The 21,935-nt window shown below is 34.8% G+C and overlaps 1 protein-coding gene across 3 annotated transcripts in view; it reads right to left on the minus strand.

Moving 5' to 3' along the window:
* Positions 1–21,935, minus strand: part of WRN (Werner syndrome RecQ like helicase) — a 153,308-nt gene that overhangs the window by 47,498 nt on the left and 83,875 nt on the right. For all 3 annotated transcript variants that reach the window (XM_015565251.1, XM_015565250.1, XM_015565249.1), the window contains 6 exons: positions 20,489–20,595; positions 14,938–15,125; positions 11,701–11,875; positions 7,217–7,398; positions 3,033–3,134; positions 2,662–2,754 (listed from right to left, as the gene is read on the minus strand). In XM_015565251.1, coding sequence (XP_015420737.1) covers positions 2,662–2,754; positions 3,033–3,134; positions 7,217–7,398; positions 11,701–11,875; positions 14,938–15,125; positions 20,489–20,595 — 847 coding nt within the window. The remainder of the gene's footprint in view (positions 1–2,661; positions 2,755–3,032; positions 3,135–7,216; positions 7,399–11,700; positions 11,876–14,937; positions 15,126–20,488; positions 20,596–21,935) is intronic.

A 21,935-nucleotide genomic window follows, 5' to 3' on the forward strand; every position in this document is an offset into this window, starting at 1 on the left:
GGCTGAGAACCACTCTTCTAAGCTCTTAGTATTACATAGAATCATTTCTGATTTTACTTTTTGACTTACATAATAAGTACAAGGCAATTGGCCAAGTAAAGTGCATTCCCCCACAACCCTCTTTTACAAAAACCTGGATGTGAGAAAGGAGCTACATATCTCTTCCATTGTTTGTAAGGGGGATAGGCAAGAACAGTTGAATTGGAATATATGCTATATTCTAGGCTAACTGGACTCAGAAGGGTCTGTACTGGTGGGGGCCAGATGTAAGCTGGCAAGATCCTTGCACCTGAAGGGGCTAGCAAGGCTGGGACCCTTACCCACACAGTTTTCCCAGACTTGTTTGGATAGTGATTATCAGTAGAATGGGAGTAACATTTGTAGAATGAAAACAGCCTTTCATAGCTTGCCAAGAAGTCTGTACCTATTTACTGAGATATGCTGTACTGAGAATTTGTCCTTCTGCTGTATCCCTCCCTTAGAGATTAAGAGGAACAAAGAATACATTCCTCTTGATAGACCTCCGATTCGGTGTGTTGTGTATAAATAGGATTGTAGAGCTAATAAACTCGCTTCAGTTCATCAAGAGAACTGGAGTCCTCCCGACCCCGCTTTCCTGTCTTTCTTTCTTTTCTCAATTCCCACCTCCCTGCCTCAGCCAGGCTCAACCCTGTCAGGCTGGCCCTGACACCTTGTGCCATTCCTTTGTAATCATACCTTCCCCTTCCTAAAATCTCTGACAACCACTGATCTTTTTTTCATCTCGATAGTATAGACTTATGTTTGGGAGAATATCATATGAATGGAATCATACTGCAGAAATGGCATTATTTCTTCTTGTAAATGTTGGTATGATTTGCTGTTCAAACCATTTGGACTAGGGAATTTATTTTCAGAGGTCTTTTTAAACAAGGATCCAATTTCTTTAACAGTTGCATGATTATTCAGGTTATCTATTTCACTGTGGGTTTCATTAGCTTGAGGTTATCAGGAATTACTCCACTTCATCTCAAGCACAGAGTTACTCATAGTGTTTCCTTATTTTTCTTTATGTCTGTTGGGTCTGTAACGAAATTCCTTTCATTCCTGATATTGGTAGTCTGTGTCCCCTGTTTTTTTGTTATAAGTGTTTATCAATTGTATTGACCTTTTCAGAGAATGAGTTCATTGGTTTTCTCAATTGTTTTCCTGTTTTCTATGTCATTGCCTTGCGCTCTTATCTTCCTTATTTCCTTCCTTTTGCTTCCTTTTAGCTTATTTTGCTCTTATTTGCTTCTTAAGATGGAAGCTTAATTACTGATTGGAAACTTTTATTCTAAGTACTTAATGCTCTAAATTTCCTTCTCAGGATTGCTTTAACTACATGCCATGTATTTTATAATCTAAATTTGTCATGGTTTGTTTTTTGACCCAGAATATGGCCTGTGTTTGTGAATGTTCCATCGGCACCTAAAAAGAAAGTGTATCTGCTACTGTCGGGTGGAAGGTTCTATAGAAGTTAATTAGATCCAGTCTGTTGACAGTCCTGTTCATTTCTCCTATCTTCTTACTGATTTTGTCTACTAGTTCTATTAATTACCAAGAGAAGAGGTTGAAGTCACCTGTAATTTTGGATTTCTTTATTTCTCCTTTCAATTCTGTCAGTTTTGTTAAATATATACACATATGGGGATTACGTGTTCTTGAATATGATGGTTAACTTTATGTGTCAACTTGGGTAGGCTCTGGTACCTGATTGGTCAAACGCTAATGTAGATGTTGCTATAAAAGTATCTTTAGATGTGATTAATATTTACAATCAGTTGCTCTGAATAAAGAAGATTCCCTTTGGTAATGTGAGGGGGTCTCATCCAATCAGATGAAGATATTAGAGGGCAAAAATTGAGTTTTGCTGAAAAACAAGGAATTGTGATTCAAGTCTGTTAACATAGAAATCCTGCCCAACTTTCCAGCCTGCCAGCTGGCCAACCCCCACAACTGCATACGCCAATTCCTTAAGGTGTGTGTGTGTGTGTGTGTGTGTGTGTGTGTGTGTTTCTCTGAAGAACCCTGGCTGATACATTGGTAGACTGACCCGTTTATCATCATGTAATGTCCTTATTTACCTCTGATGATGTTCTTAGTTCGGTCATATTTTTAAACCAATTCTAAAAATGTCAGCCTTTAAATGGTGTTTTAGACCATTTATATTTAATGTAACTGTTGCTATGTTTAGATTTAGGTCTTCCACTTTATTGGTTTGTCTATTTATAAAGCAAAATACTCTACTATTGTTTGCTTTGACATTTATTTAAATATCTTTTTTTATTTTGTTTTAAAAAACTATAATACATGCCCAGCTGGTGTAGCTTGTGGTTGAACGTCAACCCATACACCAAGAAGTGACCAGTTCGAATCCTGCTCAGGGCACATGCCCGGGGTTTTAGGATCAACCCCTAGTAAGGGGTGGTGCAGGAGGTAGCCAATTGATGTTTCTATCTCATTGATGTTTCTATCTCTCTCTCCCTCTCCTTCCCTCTCTCTGAAATAAAAATACATTTAAAAATAATGATATATATATAACTATAATACATATCATTCATCAAAAATTCAATTAAAAATTATTTGTAAAGCAAAAGAAACAGATTTTTAGAATGTTCATCTAGAAGAAGAAATATTTACCTGAATTTGCAATTATCACAGCATTTTTCAGTTCCCATAATACCCAATGAGGCCTTTCGTAGTTGTTTATCTTCAAAATGAGACAAGATGAGTCTACCCAAGAGAAGATTTAAAATTAAATAAAAGAACAAAAACATATATGTTAAATTCATTGCTGAAAATAATGAAGTGAATTAATTGATTCACCTGGGACCTCATTATTTGGCTTCAGTTTACTGAGGCAAAAAGAAAGTTGCCTTAAAAATTCAGCACATATTCAATACCAACAAAATATTCTTTCTAAATACTTTTAATTATTTTGCAAAATTTTTTCTTAAAAGAGCACCACCCATAAATCTATTCATTAATTGATATAAATAAATAATACATACTGTCGCCTACATCTGCTGGAATGGAGATATTTTTCCATCTTTGCCATCATCTTTAATTTGTATAATCGAAACTTTTCATTATGTATCTCATTAAGGCGGTGCCTGTCAATTAAAAATATCACAGGAATATGTAAAATTGCATTAGTGATTTTGTTACTTTTTAGTTATCTCATTATTATTTTATCACTCCACACCCCTATCAAGACAAAGACCACTTCTATCATTCCAGAGTTATGTGTCCCTTGCCAGTCAATGCCTCTCGCAAGAAGCAAGCATTTTTCTGATTTTTTTATGAAATTTATTTTTGAAAGAATTCTACCTGTGTCCAAGCATCAATTTTTAGCTATCTTTGAAATTTTTTATAAAGTTTTCATTATGATTTATATGCTACATGCTTTTGGATAATCCTTCTACTACATATAAATTTTCACCTTTTCCCAGTTAAAAGTTATTTTTTTTCAGTTATGTTATAGGAGAAATCAAAGCAGCTATGTAAGGAATACTAAAAGAGGTTCGTGATCCAAACATGAAATTAGATCCCTTTTAACTCGTCAGAGGATTCCTCTTTGTATTATAGGGCGTTATTATGGGACACCAGTAAAGTATTGGAATTAAGTTCCTTCCTCAAACAACTAAATGTTTTCTATAAAATTAAATTTATTTTAAATGGTTAATAACGCCAAAGACGTGTTTGTTTGTCTTTAAGTTAATGCTGCTGTAACTCATCCTGACTGTTTCTTCCAGTCTTTTGTGAAGAAATTCTATGAATAGCAGATATCACATAATGACAACCTCCTAAATATACTGCACATCTTTCCAAGAATAGAAGTTTGAGTTGAATATGTTTTGGATATTTCAAAGGAAAACAATGATTTACCTATAAGATCTGGGTGATAATACTGATCGTCATCTAAACAGACCTCACTCACTCATCTTTTGACTATCCGAACTTCTGACTGATAATAATACCTCTGTACAACTCTCAAGGATGACACCAGCAGGGAATCCAGTTAACTGATTTCTGCAAAGTCTGAACACACAAATGATGTCTTATTCAAAACATTCTTATCATTGGACACCACTAACCACCCTTCCATATACAGGCATACGTTGGAGATATTGCAGGGTCAGTTCCAGCCCACCACAATAGAGCAAGTATCACAATAAGCATGTCATAATATTTTTGCTGGGGAGGGTCTTGCGTTCAATTTTGTAAAAGAAGCAACCTCTGTGAAACGCAATGAAGCAAAGTGCAATAAAACAAGGTATGCCTGTAATTTCCTAAAAGTCTCTTCCAACTGTTGACTTTCATTCCTAGATTAGCATCTAATCTCATTCTTCCTAGATCATGGGCTAAAAATCAGTCCTTTTTGCTTTAGTTTACTTAGCTTACCTCCTTCTCAGAAAGAGCAAAGAAAAATGCCTACACTCTAAGAACTAGATTCACTCTTATATTTGGTTCAGATGATCTACATTTAATCTTCTCAGTGTCAATAACAAATTTTAGAAAATAAAATTACAAGTCTCTAACATCAAATCAAATAAATTCTTTTCTTTTGGGACTATTACAATATTTAAAACACAAAATCCTATTGAAAAAAAAAATTTCTACAAAACAATACCATAAATAGGAATCAGAGCCAATGGAAGAATTGAGATTAATTTGCAAATTATTTCCTTAAAAGTTACAATACATAGTAACTATTGGGTTTGACTGTTTAAAATAATGGCAAATGCAGGCACTGAGACTTTGCCAATGGTTTGGCTTCTGCAATAAGAAATATAAAATTACACATTTACAATGATGGCTGGACAAGTTTCTTCTCTCATAGGATTCTAAACATTTTATGAATACAGTGACTTTTTCAGTTGAGAACCAGCAACTTCATTTATTAGAAAACTTTTTGCTTTGTCTGATTAACCCTACTTTTATTTCCCTAGGGTGGACGCAAAAAACAACCATCTACCCTAAAGACCACTATCTGATTACTAATCTGTTAAATCTCAATGAAAAAAAAACATTTAAAGTATCTTTTGAAACCCAGAAAAATAGGAGATATCGCTATTGGTAAATCTGCAAAGCTACAAAATAGAATTCAGGCTTTCTTCAGTACCTTCAGCATAATGCCCTAATAAAATAAGAACTAACAGGAATCAACTTACGCTTGACACAATCCCAAACTTACTAGTAGCATGCAGAGTTGCATTCTATCCCAGTTATGGACACCAGTGTCAAAAGGAAAATAGTAATTTTCCTGTTTAAGAGGATGGTTTTATTGATTATATGTTAAGCAATCAAAGCTACTGACTGCTCTTACTAGTAAAAGAAAGAGCTTAACGTTTATAGCAAACATTTTTACACCTAATTAATCCTTAATTCTTCTTTCAGGTCTCAATTTACCCTATCACTTCCTGAAGGAGGACTTTCCTGACCTTTCAACCGGAAACACACACCCCATTATATACTCACTACTTGATGCAACTTTCCTTCATAGCACTTAACATAACTGTAATTTTACACATATTTGCCTGATCCTTTAAAAAAAATCTTCTGATGAGTGAAATTTTCAAACAGAAAAAGAGAATAGTAAAATGAACCCTATGTATCTATAGTTGTATGATTCTGTGATTAGGATCCGCCATTCCCATTACACTGTAAACTCTATGAAAACAGGTACATTTCTGCGTTTATTTATCACTGTATCCCCATCAGGAAGCTTAATGCTTGGAACACAGTGGGTACTAAAAAGGGGGGGGCACTGTTAAATGATGAATAAATTAAAACTGTATTGGATAGGCATTCTCATAATTTTAATAAAATGAGATAATATGTCCATTCAAGAGCTCAATTTATCCAGCTACATGGAGGTGCATTTTGAAAATTCATCTTGGCAGGCCCATCAAACTTCTACCACATAGAAGTGTTTTTTTTCCTGAAATTTTCTCCCCTATGGATGAGAGAATCAGTTGCTAAACCCTGCACTGAAAAATTTTACAAGGTGAAGTTTTCCTTTCCAATATAAATTTCATAGAACTTAAGTGGCAACAAAATAGCTGTTTAGTATTTACATAGAATGGTTTTCCTGTATTTAAACACTAAACACTTAAATTCTTTTCATGACAGTCAATCAGTAAAGAACAACATGATTATCACACGCTGTCAAGGGCAGCTGGCATGCTCTCACAGAACTAACAAAGGAAACAAATAGTAAAGATATCCAAATAGGGATGATCAGAAGTCATTTGGAATGAGTGCCATGGGATGAAAAAAACCAGTAATGAAATTAATGGTTTTCTAGGAATATATCCCAAGAAAACAGAAACACCAATCAGAAAGGATAAATGCAACCCTATGTTCATAGCAGCACAATTTACCATAGCTAAGATCTGGAAACAGCCTAAGTGCCCATCAGCAGATGAATGGATTAGAAAACTGTGCTACATCTACACAGTGGAATACTATGCTGCTGTAAAAAAGAAGGAACTCTTACCATTTGCAACAGCATGTATGGAACTGGAGAGCATTATGCTAAGTAAAATAAGCCAGTCAATGAAAGAAAAATACCACATGATCTCACTCATTTATGGATAATTAAGACCATTATAAACTGATGAACAAAAATAGATAGAGAGGCAGAGCAACATTGAACAGACTGTCAAACTACAGCAGGAAGTCCGGGGAGGGTCGGGTGGGAGGGATAAGAGATCAACCGAAGGACTTGTATGCATGCATATAAGCATAACCAATAGACAAAGACACTGGGGGCTAGGGAAAGCCAGGGGAAGATCAAGGGGAGAAATAAAAAGGAGACATATGTAATACTCTTTGTAATACTATAAGCAATAAAACAAAATTTAAAAAAAAAAAACTTGAGAGCACCCAAGGAAAAATAAACAGCTCATCGGTGCACAATATTAGGAAATCATTACATGGGATCTGTGTTTCATTCCCTATAGAATCCTGATTTAGTTAATTCTTCATACTAAATAAGGTCTGGCTAAAATAGGTCCTCTCCTCTGGGTGGCAGCACTTACCACAAATGTTCTTAGATGTCCTCTGTTTCTTTTTAAATGCACTTAAAGCACATTACTTGACATTTTTGATGCTGCCTCAAATGCTTTCAAAACTTATATGGAAAGAAAGAAAAAAAATCTGCAAGTGTGAAAGTAATACATGTTTTTACCTATTTAAGCAAATGTCTGCTGGAGTCCAGAGTAGGTGACAAGAACTTTGAAGTCCATCCCGGCCAGCTCTACCTATCTCCTGGTAATAAGATTCCATTTCCTTAGGCGCACCATAATGGATGACTTTGCGAACGTCCGCTTTATTAATGCCCATTCCAAAAGCTATGGTAGCTACGACACACTGAGAATAAATAACAACAGTTTGACAAACATTTAGCAGAACTAAAATCTTACATTTTTACCTTTTAATAAGAATAATTATAATTAGTTCATTAGCTAAAGTCCTTGGCATAAAACTGAACTTAATATGATTTTAACTATCACTTACAGATTAAACGATTACCCACCCAATTTATAGATTAAGGATCAGTGATCATAAATTAGAACTTGTTTCCTCTCTATAAAAATTAAAAGTGGTTTTTCTCTTTAGCAATAAGAACAAGTCACAAAAGAGGATCTTAAAATAATTATTATATTAAATGAGACTTTTGTGTTATGAAGTTTCAAAAGTCCTTACCTGATTGCATAGTATTGTAATATTTTCTAACACTGTTCTAAGATGAAAGGAAGTGACTCATTAAAAATGGTAAAATAAAACATGAATTTATCTCTGCATCTTTAAAAGGATAAAACTGGTAGAACTGCTAATATACTGTAGTATGAAGATCTACATAATTGGAGAAATTTAAGGGAAGAATTAATGACAAGAACACAAAAAATTGGGGGAAGGGGGGCTGGGGAAAAAAAAGAACACAAAAAACTAAGTAAATATTTTATAAAGTATTAATAACAATACATGAAGTTGTGCAAGAAAAGTAACTATAATATACTGCATGGCTTAGCAATAAAAACCATTTACAGATAAGTAATTATGTATATATATTTGAATATATATTGACTAATCAAAATTTTTATGCTAATATTGATAGGAAATGAGGTTAGATATAAATAGGAGGAATGAGGGACTGATGTTTTTCATTGTAGATGTGTAGAGCTATTTAGTTCTTAATGTACATGCATAACTGATAAAAATTAAAATGCCTTTAAAAATGTGTTAATATGGACCACATTAGCAAATAAAAAGAAAATGCTGAACAATAAAGGTGAGAGAAAAATAAATATAGGTATGGAAATATGTTAAGAAAAAGCTTTGAGTGATTAAGAGTAGGCAATTTTGCTGTATTTAAGAGTAAATAAGCAACATCATTCTAATTTTATTTTTTAAATGTTATGCCTTATTCAATTTTTCCAGCTTTATTGAGAGATAACTGACATTTAACATTGTGTAAGTTTAAGATATATAATGTGATGGTTTGATATACATACCTATTGTTAAATGATTATAATAAGGTTACTTAACACATTCATCATCTCATATACTTCATTTGTGTGTATATGTGTGTGTGTGTGTGTGTAGAGAACTTTTAAGATTTAATTTTCATCATACGATACTAATCTTAGATGAGACCAACCTATTCTCTCAGGTGTAAATACAAGATATTTTACCAAATAATTAATTCAGCCCTAACCGGTTTGGCTCAGTGGATAGAGCGTCGGCCTGAGGACTGAAGGGTCCCAGATTCGATTCTGATCAAGGGCATGTACCTTGGCTGCGGGCACATCCCCAGTAGGGGGCATGCAGGAGGCAGCTGATAGATGTTTCTCTCATCGATGTTTCTAACTCTCTATCCCTCTCCCTTCCTCTCAGTAAAAAAATCAATAAAATATATTCAAATGATTAATTCACAACCTCATTTCAGAAAGATAAGAAATTCAAGCCATCTTGAAAGCACAAATAAAATACAAAAGAACATAAAACTAAAAGTTAGGATTAAAAGTAAAAATGAATGATCATAGACTAAAAATGCAAATCTACACCCAACGGTGGTTAGATTTGGTTATGAGTAATCAGAAAGAAAAAAAGTTTTTCTACAATTATAAAACAGAAAATACTAAGATTCTAAGGATCACTCATTCCAAGACATTGAGAGCCAGGGAAGTGAGCCGGGAAGATGAGCTCTACTTTTATGCTCATACTAAAGTATAAATCAGCTATAAAAAGACCGGAGTGTGAATATGAGAATTCTGTATATGTATGCATTCAATAGGCACTCAATAAATATTCAATGGCAAGTAGTCAATAACAAAAGCACCAAACTATTTTATATAGATGAGGAAATGTATTTTCATCCTCTTTAGAAGGTGTGTGAGAACTCTCACTTCATATGTGAAACTTTAGAATTCTTTATAATGGCAAAGAAGGAGTACAATGCCCAGTTGTCAGACACAAGAGAAACCCTAATGTCAGCCTAGGGCAGTGGTCAGCAAACTGCGGCTCGCGAGCCACATGTGGCTCTTTGGCCCCTTGAGTGTGGCCACGAAGTTTCAATCGCACTTTACGTGCGCATCCACACGTGGTATTTTGTGGAAGAGCCACACTCAAGGGGCCGCAGTTTGCTGACCACTGGCCTACAGTGACACAATCAATATTAATGTATTCATTTTCATAATGTGGATAAAAACTTGTGACATCCTGCCATAAAAAGGGAAAATATAACAGCACATACATGCATATACCCTCCCGGTATCAGGTTTGATGGGTGATTGCTGTGAGGCTTTTAAAGCCATATTAAGAGCAATGTTTCAATGTAGCTGCATCTTGGCAGGAAGCCCAGAAGCATCCAACAAGTCTCCCAACACAACAAATTATATGTAGATAAAAGTTTGTCCTCTCTCATGTCTCTTAGGAGATGTTTTTACCTAAATGAACAATGAGCGATATACCATAATAGATGAAATCATGGTCAGTTAATGGCTCAAACACCGATTGTAAATATTCAGTAAGCACAGCTAATACATTTTTAAAATATATTTTTACTTAAATTTCAGTGAGGAAGAGAGAGGGTAAGAGAGAGAGCGAGAGAGAAACACCAACGATAAGAGAGAATCACTGACCGGCTGCCTCCTGCACACCCCCAACTGGGGACTGAGCCTGCAATCAGGGCATGCACCTTTGACCAGAATCAAACCCGGGACACTTCAGTACACAAGCCGATGCTCTACTCACTGAGCCAAACCAGCCAGAGCCAGTTAATACATTTTATCTGACAATTTTCAAGCTCCTGAGATAATAAAATGTAAGTCTAAGCATTTAAGAATATGGGTAAAATCTCTATTCTAGGCAGCTGTGATAGCTGTTCATATCTCTAAAAAGAGGAAGAAAGAGAATAGATACTTTCAGGCAGATGTGCATTACAACAATTCATAGAGAATTTTATAGGGAGAGCACACACACCAGACATGAGGTAAGCTGTTTGAACAGTATTGCTTTGGGGTGGTTAACAACTACATATAATAGGGAGAGCTAGACGGAGCGGGGGACTGGCCTACAGGCTTACAGTGACTGTGGATATGATGTTGACGGGATGAAGTTGTTGACTGAAAACCTACTAACGTGGCTTGAATTTAAATCTTTCCAAATATTCTGTATGGCACCCAGGGAACCAGGATTCCAATCACTATGACATAACTTCAACCACTATAACTCTTCACAGTAACTTCATGCATACCCTTCCTCTCTTCAGTTTTTCTCCTTCAAATCAAACCTACTTAGTGTTACCAGTCTCATGTTTCTATAATATATATTATCTTGCCCAGAAACACAGAATAGACGGTTCTCAAACTTCATTCTGCGGAGCTCTGGGGATTATAAGACGCCCACAAGGACTGTCTTAAAGATAAGGAGGCTCTTGTACCCCTTTCTCCCTCACATCAACTTTAATAAGAATTATTCTACTTTAACCTGCCTTACCTATTATATAAAATTTCATTTAAGTAAAAAATTCCAAGGCTAAAGTAGTCTGGACAATGGAAAGGCACTTCACACCAATCCCAGCCTGCCTCTTTGTAAGTTTTAAGGCCCTCTACCACCTGGCCAACCAACCCACTCAACTTTCCTCAGTCTCTAACAGCTCTGAGTCTCTAGCCGTTCCTCCTTCCTTTGTACCTTTACTCTAAGCCATTCCTACTCCACACTCTCTTTCTCTCCAACCATACTGAACTATTTACAATTTCCTGCACCCGCATTTCACAGGGCTTTGCACATGCTAGCCCTCCTTCCTGGAATTCTATAAACAATCTTCCTTTTCCTTCTTCACTTACTGGCCTTGCACACTTGACAAACTTCTATTTATTTGTTCAGACTCTAATCAAATTGCTTCTTCCTGGGTGGATCATCCCCATTACTCACCCCACATAAACAGATGGTGTTCCCACCTCTGTGCACCTAGGCACTATGTACAGGCTGCTAGCCATACTAGTCTGTAATAGTTTGTTCACATAGCTACCTCCCACATTAAACTCTGATTCCCTGTATTAGAGCTGTTTTATGCTCAATGTAAAGAAGGCATTCAATAAAGATTTGGTAAATAGAGGAATATGTTACCACTATGGAGGATAGAGAGTAATGATGATCAATCTTCACCTGAATTTCATCTCTCATGAACTTATGATGAACCTCTTTCCTTGAACTATTATCCATGCCTGCATGGTATGTTCCACAGGCTAAGTTCAATTTCCTAAGTTCAACTGTAACTTGTTCTGTCATTTTCCTGGAAGGGCAATAGATGATAGTTGGACCTTCAAATTCCCAGGCAGAACTAAAGAAAAAGAACATAAGAACAAATATATATATGATTCAGACCAGTTTAAATTTCATCTATTTAATTTTTCCTTTTTAAATTTTTAATTTCATTTTCATTCAATTTTAATTTAATTTTCCTTTTAATGAAAGACTTAAAGGAGAAAGCATTAAAAAATGATATATTTAACTACATAAAAACCTAAAACATTATGGTGGGTCAAATGTGAAAATGAATTATGTTAAACCCTAAACACCTTTGACTCAGTTTTTGTCCAAATTAAAACCAGAGACAAGTTTATTTATTTAAGCAGAAGCCTTGAGAAAAACTTAGAAACTATTGGAAATACAAAGCACTAGTTTAACAATTAGTCTTCATTTACATAAGGTAAGTAAATATTTACATAGGAGAGCAAATAAAATTTATAATACATTATTCTTATTCTCTCTTATGATCATAAAATTGAGTTTCTATGTTTACAGAAAAAGCAAAAGCTTTCTTGTAATATTAAAAGATCATTTTTATAGTTCAAAGAAGTATTTACTAGTAATCTTGAGACTATGACTGTCATAGACAACATTTATTAGAAAGTCTGTTTTAAAAACCTGTGCTTATTTACGAAAAGTGTCAATGATGATTTCCATAGACCTTATTTAATTCCTTAATATATTCATTTCCATAAATACATTCACTTCCATAAATACATTCATTTATGATGACTTAATGAATATAAAAACAATGTTCTATTTTAGATTTAGGAAAGGTTATTTAATTTCTAATACATATATCCTTTGACACAATTTCAATTTTAGTAATTTATTTTACAAATTTACTTACACCTTGGCTAAAAGACACATATACACAAATATTCATAGCAAAAGTATAATAGTGAAAAATAATCTAAATGTTCATTATTATATACATTCAACTATAAAATACTAAGCCAACATTAAAAAATAAATGTAGCCCGGCCAGTGTGGCTCGGTGGTTGAGCATCAACCTATGAACCAGGAGGTCATGGTCAGGTCACATGCCGGGTTGCACGCTCAATCCCCAGTAGGGGGCATGCAGAAGGCAGCCTGTCAATGGCTCTCTCTCATCATTGATGTTTCTATCTCTCTCTCCCTCTCTCTCTCCCTTCCCCTCTAAAATCAATAAAATATTTTTAAACATTTAAATGCACATAAAACCTTCAAGAAGGGCTATGGCAAAATAATTAAAAACATAAATAGAGGGGGGAAACTTAGTGAGTAATTACAGAGTATTACTGAATAATCTACTCAAAGAAATTTTTAATAGTGACCAAATGGGGCTTCCATATCAAAAACTCATAATACATAACTTCATGGAGTGAGATAAAATACAAATCATTACTTCTAGAAATTATTTTTTAATGTGCAAAAATATCACTTAAACATTTTTAAGAAAAAAAAATAGTTAACCAAAATGTGGATACTGTAATATCCTATACATTAAGACCCTAATTTAAGAAAACACAACTTATGAAAAGATAGCAAAGATACTTAAAGGAAAAAAACAACAGTAAAAAATGGATCTACTGTGAAACTACTTCTGCATAAATTTAATAATACTTAAAACCAGAAGTGCATATCTGCATAGTACAGACACAGAAAAGTTTATAAAGCTGAATGACAAAATATCAACGGTGATTACAACTGAGGAATGAGATTGGAAGACCGAAGTACTTTGAAATTTATGTGTCTATATTGTTCAAATACTGTGTCACTTTTAAAATTTTTAATAAGGAGAATACATAATAATTTGAACTTATACAGCAGAAAAAACAAAAGAGTAAAAATGTCTAATACCAAAGGATTCATTACTTTGCCAAGCGTTTACTTTTTTAAAAGGCTGTTATTCCCTCACAATTTCCTAAGGGGGAAAATCTATCTTCCATTAGATTAGGGAGGTGAGAGAGGCTTAGCTATCAAATTTAAATGTATCATGAATACAGAAAACAAGGTCAGAATTTAAGAAACATGTTAGCTCAATGAATAGAAAAAATGAGAATACTGATTTTTTAAAATGGCAGAATTAAACGAAGGAAAGAAAATGGAAATAAAAAGCAACACTTTGAAGTTTTAATACCCTCCCCCTCACTGCTCCTTAAGAGGAAAACTTCTACTTGCCTAAGATCTGTAGAAGGCATTCTGACTCCCAATGATTCCCTGCTACAATTACCCTTCTTGGGGGACTGAAAAGGAAGTACAAAATCCTCCGTGACTTGCTTTCAGAAAACCCACTGTCACATTAAATAGCAAAATCTTGGATGGGCTTGAATGTTAGGCTAAGGAGTCTGGACTTTAGTCCACAGGCAAGAGGGAGCCACCAAAAAAGAACACCAAGATTTGGGGATATGCTTTCAAATGACAAATCTGAAAATTATGTAGAGAAAGCAACAAGGAACACTGAGGAGGAGGAAGGTCACTCACATAAAGTGCCTAGGATAGTATTTGGCACATGACATAGTCTCAAAAGTGTTTATTAGAAGATGATTTTTAAAAATTCCCTAAAACTCAAGTTTGTCATATAATTAGTGAAACTGATAAAATTCAGATATGAGACTCATTTGTTTATGTGTTTACTTGTCAATTATTAAGAGTGTATGGCCTATGGGGCTGGTGTGGTTCCGTTGGTTGATCATGGTCCCATGCACCAGGAGGTGGAGGGTTCAATTCCTGGTCAGGGCACATGTCTGGGTAGCAGGCTCAATCCCCAATAGGGGGTATGCAGGAGGCAGCCAATCGAAGTTTCTCTCTCTCTTCCCTCCTCCTTCCTCTCTCTCTCTCTCTAAAATCAATAAAAACATATAAAAAATCTTTTTAAAAAAAGAGCGTATGTCCTATTCAAGCAACAGCCTGAAGTATAAAAATATTAGAATTCATTTCTTATTTCAAAAATTATCGCAGTCACTATTTTGATCATATAATGGCCACGCTTGACTTGAACCAAAGCTAAGTAGAATTTGAAGTATGTTAAGAACACATTAGAAAGAAATAGTAGAAAAATAAAATAATTTTTTTCAAGTTACCAAAATTTATCAACCATGAAACCCTCACCTTGTTTTTTGGACAAGAAATTGCTTCAGATCTTGAAGGATGTTTCCAGTTTTTTGTCCAACTTCTAAATACAAGTTTGGTCTATCAAAACCAGTACAGGTAATCTGAGGATTCTTCAGGTTTAAGCAACGGACAATATCTTCCCGGATGGAGGAACTTGCAGTAGCAGTGAGAGCAACTATTGGAACCTGAATGAAGTTCATCAATTTTTCAAAAAGGAGAGAACTCATTAATTCCTAAAAATTCTACTGCCTTTTCACAAAGACACTGTGAAACAATGACAGAAGAAATAGTGCTTAAAATGCAACTTTCAAATTAACTTTTTTTGAGAAGAAAAGAAACTTCCTACTTATGTGTTTCTCGGCCTCTAAAATACATTTACTTTTTAAAAATCATGAATCATTTAATTAATATACTAACTCCATTAGATTTCAAAATGTAGTCTACCTTGCCTTATTAAATTAAGTCTTCTTACTAGCTATCTACCTTTCCATTTATTTTTTTTAATATTTGTTATATGTATTTGTAACCGTGCTGCTATAAATGGGGGTTCTGTTATGCCGTGTTTTTTATTAATCTGTAATTCACAAATTATAAACTCTTTCATTCACTGAAATCTAACTATGCAAAGCAATGGATCTTTTTTTGTCTCTGATATTAAATATATTGGTTTATAGCTTCTCAGATCTAGAAGCAAAGCTCTCAATGACTAGAATATCCTCTCTCCAATTTCACTAAGTAAATCATGACATACTACAGATAAGAAAAATGCATAAAATGAAACATCTATTATTAATTGATTCCTTGAGCAACCAAGTCATGTTCTATTTTCAGCTTAGCACAGACTTTTTGACTGGATTAGCAGTCAAAGCTGGAGGCACAGCACATACCAGGAAAAATATGAATACATAATCTTTCAGAAATTCTAAATAAGTTATAACAACATACCTCCCATGAAACTAGATTTAACATTTTTTGTCCCTATTCTCATAGGGAGTTATAATCAACTATGCTATTGTTTCATATTCAGAAAAAAAGTGGACTAGGTCTTAAAGTTGTTCCTAAATCATTAGCTGTTCTATATCTAAGAATATAACTTTCTTAAAATATTCTTTTTTTTTTTTTTAGAGAGAGAGAGAGAAACATCAATTTGTTGCTCCATTCTATTTATGCATTCATTGGTCTTCAATAGTTGATTCCTATATGTGCCTTGACCAGGGATCGAACCCACAAACTTGGTGTATCAGGATGACACTCCAACCAACTGGGCTACCAATATCCTCATAAAATTGCTCTCAGATACACTGCATCTACTTCAAAAATCAGTGTAAGTAATTCTCTTTTATGTAAGAGAAAATATATGTGCAATTTGTAAAAAAAAAAAAAAAGCACTTATAGAATTTGAAAAATAATTTATTAAAAACTAAAAACTACTTTTACAATCAATATAGCTCTAATAAAAAATTATCTCAAAGTTCATGTAAAAAGTATCAATTAGGTTTGGGAGTCTTTTTTTTTTTTCATGGAAAAAAGGTAACAAAACCAATTTGACCAGGTGATTAGCATTTTTGCATTCCCTATCCTTAAATTATTTAAAACAGTAACCCCCAAATTAACTTCATTAATTTCTGGCTTATAATCAGACAGTTCTCTGAATTTAAAGAATACCTGCCTTACAGTTTAGAGATGAATAGGCCAATTTGTAAAGAAGTTAGTTTCTCTAATCAAACATATAAAATAAAAATATTGATATCAAATATAAAACTAAGAACAAGGGAAGTTTAAATATTAGGCATTCTTGGGACATACACATTCTCACCCACACAGCAACAAAGCATTTTCATCAATTTAAGTGCTTTACTGAAACCATTTATAAATGCACTAATAAAATACCTGCTGTTTAACTGCATATACAGATAAAGAAAGGAGTTTCCAGGATAAAAACTATAGGAAAAGAGGGTTTAGTTTGGTTCTAAGTACTATATGAGTGGATGGGCAATGCATGTCTGAAAATAAGGAAAAAACATGAAACATGACACCTCTTGCAGAAGTTAACAGAAAAATCGGGCAAAATAGCAGCACATTAGTGAAAACCTCTGGCTTAGACTCAGTTGCCTGAGTTCAGATCCTGCCTTTGCCACTAACTAGGTGTGAGATTTTGAGCTGTTTGTTTTACTCTCTAAACTTTGGTTTCCTCATCTATAAAATGGCTACAAATAATAGCAACAATCTCATGAAGTTATTGTGAAGCCCAAATAAAATAAAACATATTGTGTCCTGAACATAATGCATAGTACACTGTAAGCACTCAAAAAGTTTCAGCTATTACTGTTATTGCAACAAGTAAAAAGAATTCTATACAAGAACTCCAGAGCCATGGGCACTGCTCCCAAATTTGCCACTGACTTGGCAAGGGCTAACTTCTCCTGGCCTCAGTTTTTTCATCAAAATAGAGAGAACGCTACAAGATGTTAGACTCTCTTCCAACAAAAATTCCCATTTGCCACTAGAAAATCCCTACTCAAGTGATCTGCTAACAGTGAAAAAAAAAATCACAATAAATTCAGTCTTTTGTCTCTAAGATTCTAAAAGGTTACAATTAAGAATGTTGCTTCCATAAACAGAAAATAGAATAAAGTAATGGAATATATTAAACTTAAAGAAACAACAATTATTTACTTTCACTTCAGAAATGAATAGAATCTTTCCTCTTAGAAGCTTGTTGTGCTTTATGACATTTAAAATTTATAAATGAGGATAAAGCTTAAAAATAATATATAGGTTGGTTATGAGAAAGGTGATCATACATCCTGGTTTGCTGGGATGGTCCCAGTTTATGCTGTCATCACGACATAATTATTAATAGTTTGCACCCTTTAATTGTCAAAAGCAAACTGGGTTGGATGGTAATTATACTGTCACCTATATAAAGTTCTTAACTCATAAAACTCTTATTCTTAAAGCTGGCAAAAATGTTTCCTTGGTAATAAGTATCAAGTTTTGTTAAAACAAACAATAAAATAGAAATTAATCTTGTGACTATAAATTTAGGGATGACTTAGTCATATATATGCTTCAATGGTATACAACTACAGACTCAGAGAATATAATAACTATTCCATCTGCTTCTAAATTTGGGTCATGTTGCTAATTCTAACTCTATACTCCATAATACTAAGGTAGGACAGTAAGAAGCTAGGAAAATTCCTAGGCAAGAGGAATGGGGAAACTGAGACAAAATAATTTAACAAAATCAAACAATTTGAACAACTTACAGACAGCAAAACCTTATCTTCCTTGACCAAGGACACTTGAGAACAAATGGATTCTACCTCTCCTCCCTAACCAGAGAATGAATATCTTAAATTACTCTGGTTGGAGAGATAGGCAACAGAGACCCAATTAATGCCAGTTGTACCAGCCAAACCCAAGGACAGATGAAGTCTGGGGAACAAATAACAAAAACCCGATTCAATCCAGACAGACCCAAGATAAAAGTAACACAGTAAAGCCAACCAAAGAATAATCCCAAACTCCCCTATATGCTTACTCAGATGAATCAGCATATTATAAGCACACCTGAAAAGCTGATGAATATTCTTCTGAAACTCTCCCTCCCTAAATTTTGCACCCACAGAAGAGAGATAAAAACCCTCAAGACTAAGGATGCCAGTGTGGATTCTCTCCGGAGTACGCACAGGACCTTTCTCGGACATGAACTTTTTATTTTCTTTCTCCTAAAATCTAAGGCCGCCCACAAGACTTACAATCAGGGGAGCAGCGGAGCTCCTGGGCTTCCCCCTGAACCTGTCTCCAAGGCCATCTCTTCCCTGATTTGCCAAGGAGCTAAAAGTGGCTCCCAGTGGCTCACTTCTTCCACTATGACCTTCCCACTGAGCAAACAGCAGTCTTGCGTTGGCTCACTTCTTTCTTATAATGTGCCTAAGAAGCCAAAGCAAAGCACTACTCTCTCCTGTTATTTCTTCTACCTCAAGCTCTTCCTTAGTTTCACTGATCCCAGCTTTAATAAATGTACTCTCAAAATCACCCGGACTCATGTTGTGAAATCTTTCCTGCACACACTTGGGCTGGTCTGAGGCAGACCCGCTGCGGGCGGTCCGTCTGTTAACATTCTCCTGCTTCATTCATTCATTCCAATTAGTTACTGAGTGTGTACTATGCACTGATCTTTGTGAAAGGACTGGAGAGAAAGTAATGGAAAGAACCATCATGTCTGCTGGATCTCACAAGTTCTCTTATTTGGACTTGATGGGAGTTTAAGGCTGATGTAGAGCTTTCTGCCTGGGTGCTCTTTCTTCTGACTCTCTCCAAATTGGAATCTGTATCCCAAACAGTTTAGTGATTTCTTTGCTATTTTTTAATTTATTGAAATAATGTGGTGTGAAGCACTGCAGGTTAACACCAATTGTCCCAGTGTAATTGCAGTGGGAAAGAGAAAAAAAGACACTGAGAACAGTGAGGAAAATGGGAGGCCCACAACCACCAGGTGGCATTTCTCACCACTTAGCTAATAAAAAGGATTCAGGAAAACACTAGGGGAAAAAGATTTCCGAGCCATTGCTTGACAAACACTCTGTGCTATACTGAATCATCCTAAGAAATGAAAATTTTCCAATGGAGTCCAAAGTCAGACATAATAAAAGACTTAAATTCAACACTAAAATATGTTTAAGAGCTGCATAGAATATTTAAAACTCCTCTAACACAATCCTTCTAGATTCAAAGGCCTAGGAAAGGACTACAGAAAGCAATCTTCTTAGTATCCAAAAGCTTATTTTTTTAAAACCATTCTAAATTACTGGAAAGCAGTCCTAAGGTACACTGGCTTACTTTCACCATACAAATATCTTCTTTTTCTATACATGTACCATTAACATTATTGATCTTTCTATATCATTCATACTGTTCCACATAACACTGAATGTTTGGTGTTATTGCTCCTATTTTTATAGGTATGAATCTAATCTCCTTTACTGGATTATGAGCTATTTTAGGGCAGAAATTAAGTTTTATATTTATTTCAAATTGTTTGCTTTAGATACTAGCAGTTTCCCACTGTGTAGCTATTGGCCACCTCTTCTACTTACTACCTGTGGGAGAAAGACTTATCTGATTATCAGCTTCCACATCAGATTCATTTATTCATTTACCCAATTATTTATGGAACACCCACAATATGCCATATACTGTTCTAGATTTCATAAACCAATCCATCAAAAACTCCTCCCTAATAGGAATATGAGAAATACTGAATGTTAGAGGAGGGTTTAATTTGAAATTTTCCTATGGTGGCCTAGGAGGCCTAAATAAGTAATATTTCAGCAAAGACCTGAGAGAAGTTAAGGGATCACACCATGTGAATTACCAGGGTGAAAATATTCAGCGACAGGGAAGAGCAGGAACAAAGCCCTAACATAGGAGCATGCTTGGCATGATTGCAGAAAACCAAGAAGAGGGTAGCTGGAACCTAGCAAATGAGGAGACAAATACTAGAGGATGATGTAAAAGACATTGTACTTGGCAAGCTTACCGATGGGAATGCTGCCTTTAGAGAGCCCAACTCCCTGAATGAATTTCTAAAGTCATGACCCCACTCAGAAATACAGTGAGCCTCATCCACAGCAATCAGAGTAATACCTAGTAAAAGAAGAAAAAGAAATAAGTGGGGGAAATAAAGTTTAAAAAGGAATAACTTCATCTAAGTCAATATTACCTTCTTCACTCAGAATATGTATTACAGAAAGAATAAGTAATCAAATCAAACTATTTGGTTCATACAAAAACACAAGCATAAATAGCATCAGCTAACACCAAAAATCATTACTGAGAAGAGCGGGAATACATAGATTAAAAGTGTATGGAGGAAACATTTACATATCATTATTCCTCAGAAAAATGAAATACTATTACCTGTCCTCAAGACTATCACCCATGAACCATCTGTAATGGTAATGCCCCAAGAAAAGAGGTGTTTCATTTTTCTTTGATAATACTTTTAACTTTATCTCTTGGATTAGCCATCAGGAGATAGATCAACACATTTCTAGTGAGATTAGGTGTATGAGTACCCATAATTGGTCACATTTCATACCAGAGAGTTCCTCTAAAATGCCAGTATTAAAACACAGCAGATAATAGTACCTAACATTTATTAGTTACTCTAAAGATTAAATTAGATCACTCACATAAAATGCTAAGACAGGGCCTGACATAAAAGAGATCGCAATTTAAAAAAAATCATCACTATTATTGTATGGTTATTAAATGTTCACTATGATCCAAACACTTTTCTAGGAATAAAAAGATTAATAAAACGCAATCCATGATCTTGGGGAGCTCATCATTCTAAAAGAAGAGGGAGAGATTCAAATAAATAATTTAATTCATTGAGATTACCAACTATGATAGAGTTGGAGGAGAAAGAAGGCAAAAAAGAAACCTACTAAATATGAGTAAGGTAGGTTGATTACATCAAAATTCTCTGATTACTACTGAGTGCCTAAGGAAAATTCAATGTTACCACTATAGTTATTTTGGCTTTAGAAACTAAATAAGCCAGATTTAGGTTAAAACAAAGATGGTGGCTCCTCCTTTATTTTAAAACCTTCCTTAAAATTACAGGTTTGGCCCTAGGCCTGTGTGGCTCAGTTGGTTGGAGGATCATTCTGTACACCAAAAGGTGGCAGGATGGATTCCCAGTCAGGGCACAAACCTGGGTTACAGGTTCAATCCAGGGTCAGGGTATGTGCGAGGGGCAACAGATTGATGTTTGTCTCTCACACTGATTTCTCTCTCTCTCCCTTTCTCTCTCTCTAAAATCAATTTTTAAAAAAGTTACAGGTTTGACTAACTACCTTTTAAAGAAGCTGAACTTTGTCCCTCACAATGAGTTTAGGCAAGCTTTTGCCAACTTTCACTTTTAATGAGCAAGTCCAAGTGTCTGACCAAGTCCTATACATATTTCATTTTGGCATTCC

Source organism: Myotis davidii, unplaced genomic scaffold (assembly GCF_000327345.1).
Source record: "Myotis davidii unplaced genomic scaffold, ASM32734v1 scaffold93, whole genome shotgun sequence".
Lineage (NCBI taxonomy): Eukaryota > Metazoa > Chordata > Mammalia > Chiroptera > Vespertilionidae > Myotis > Myotis davidii.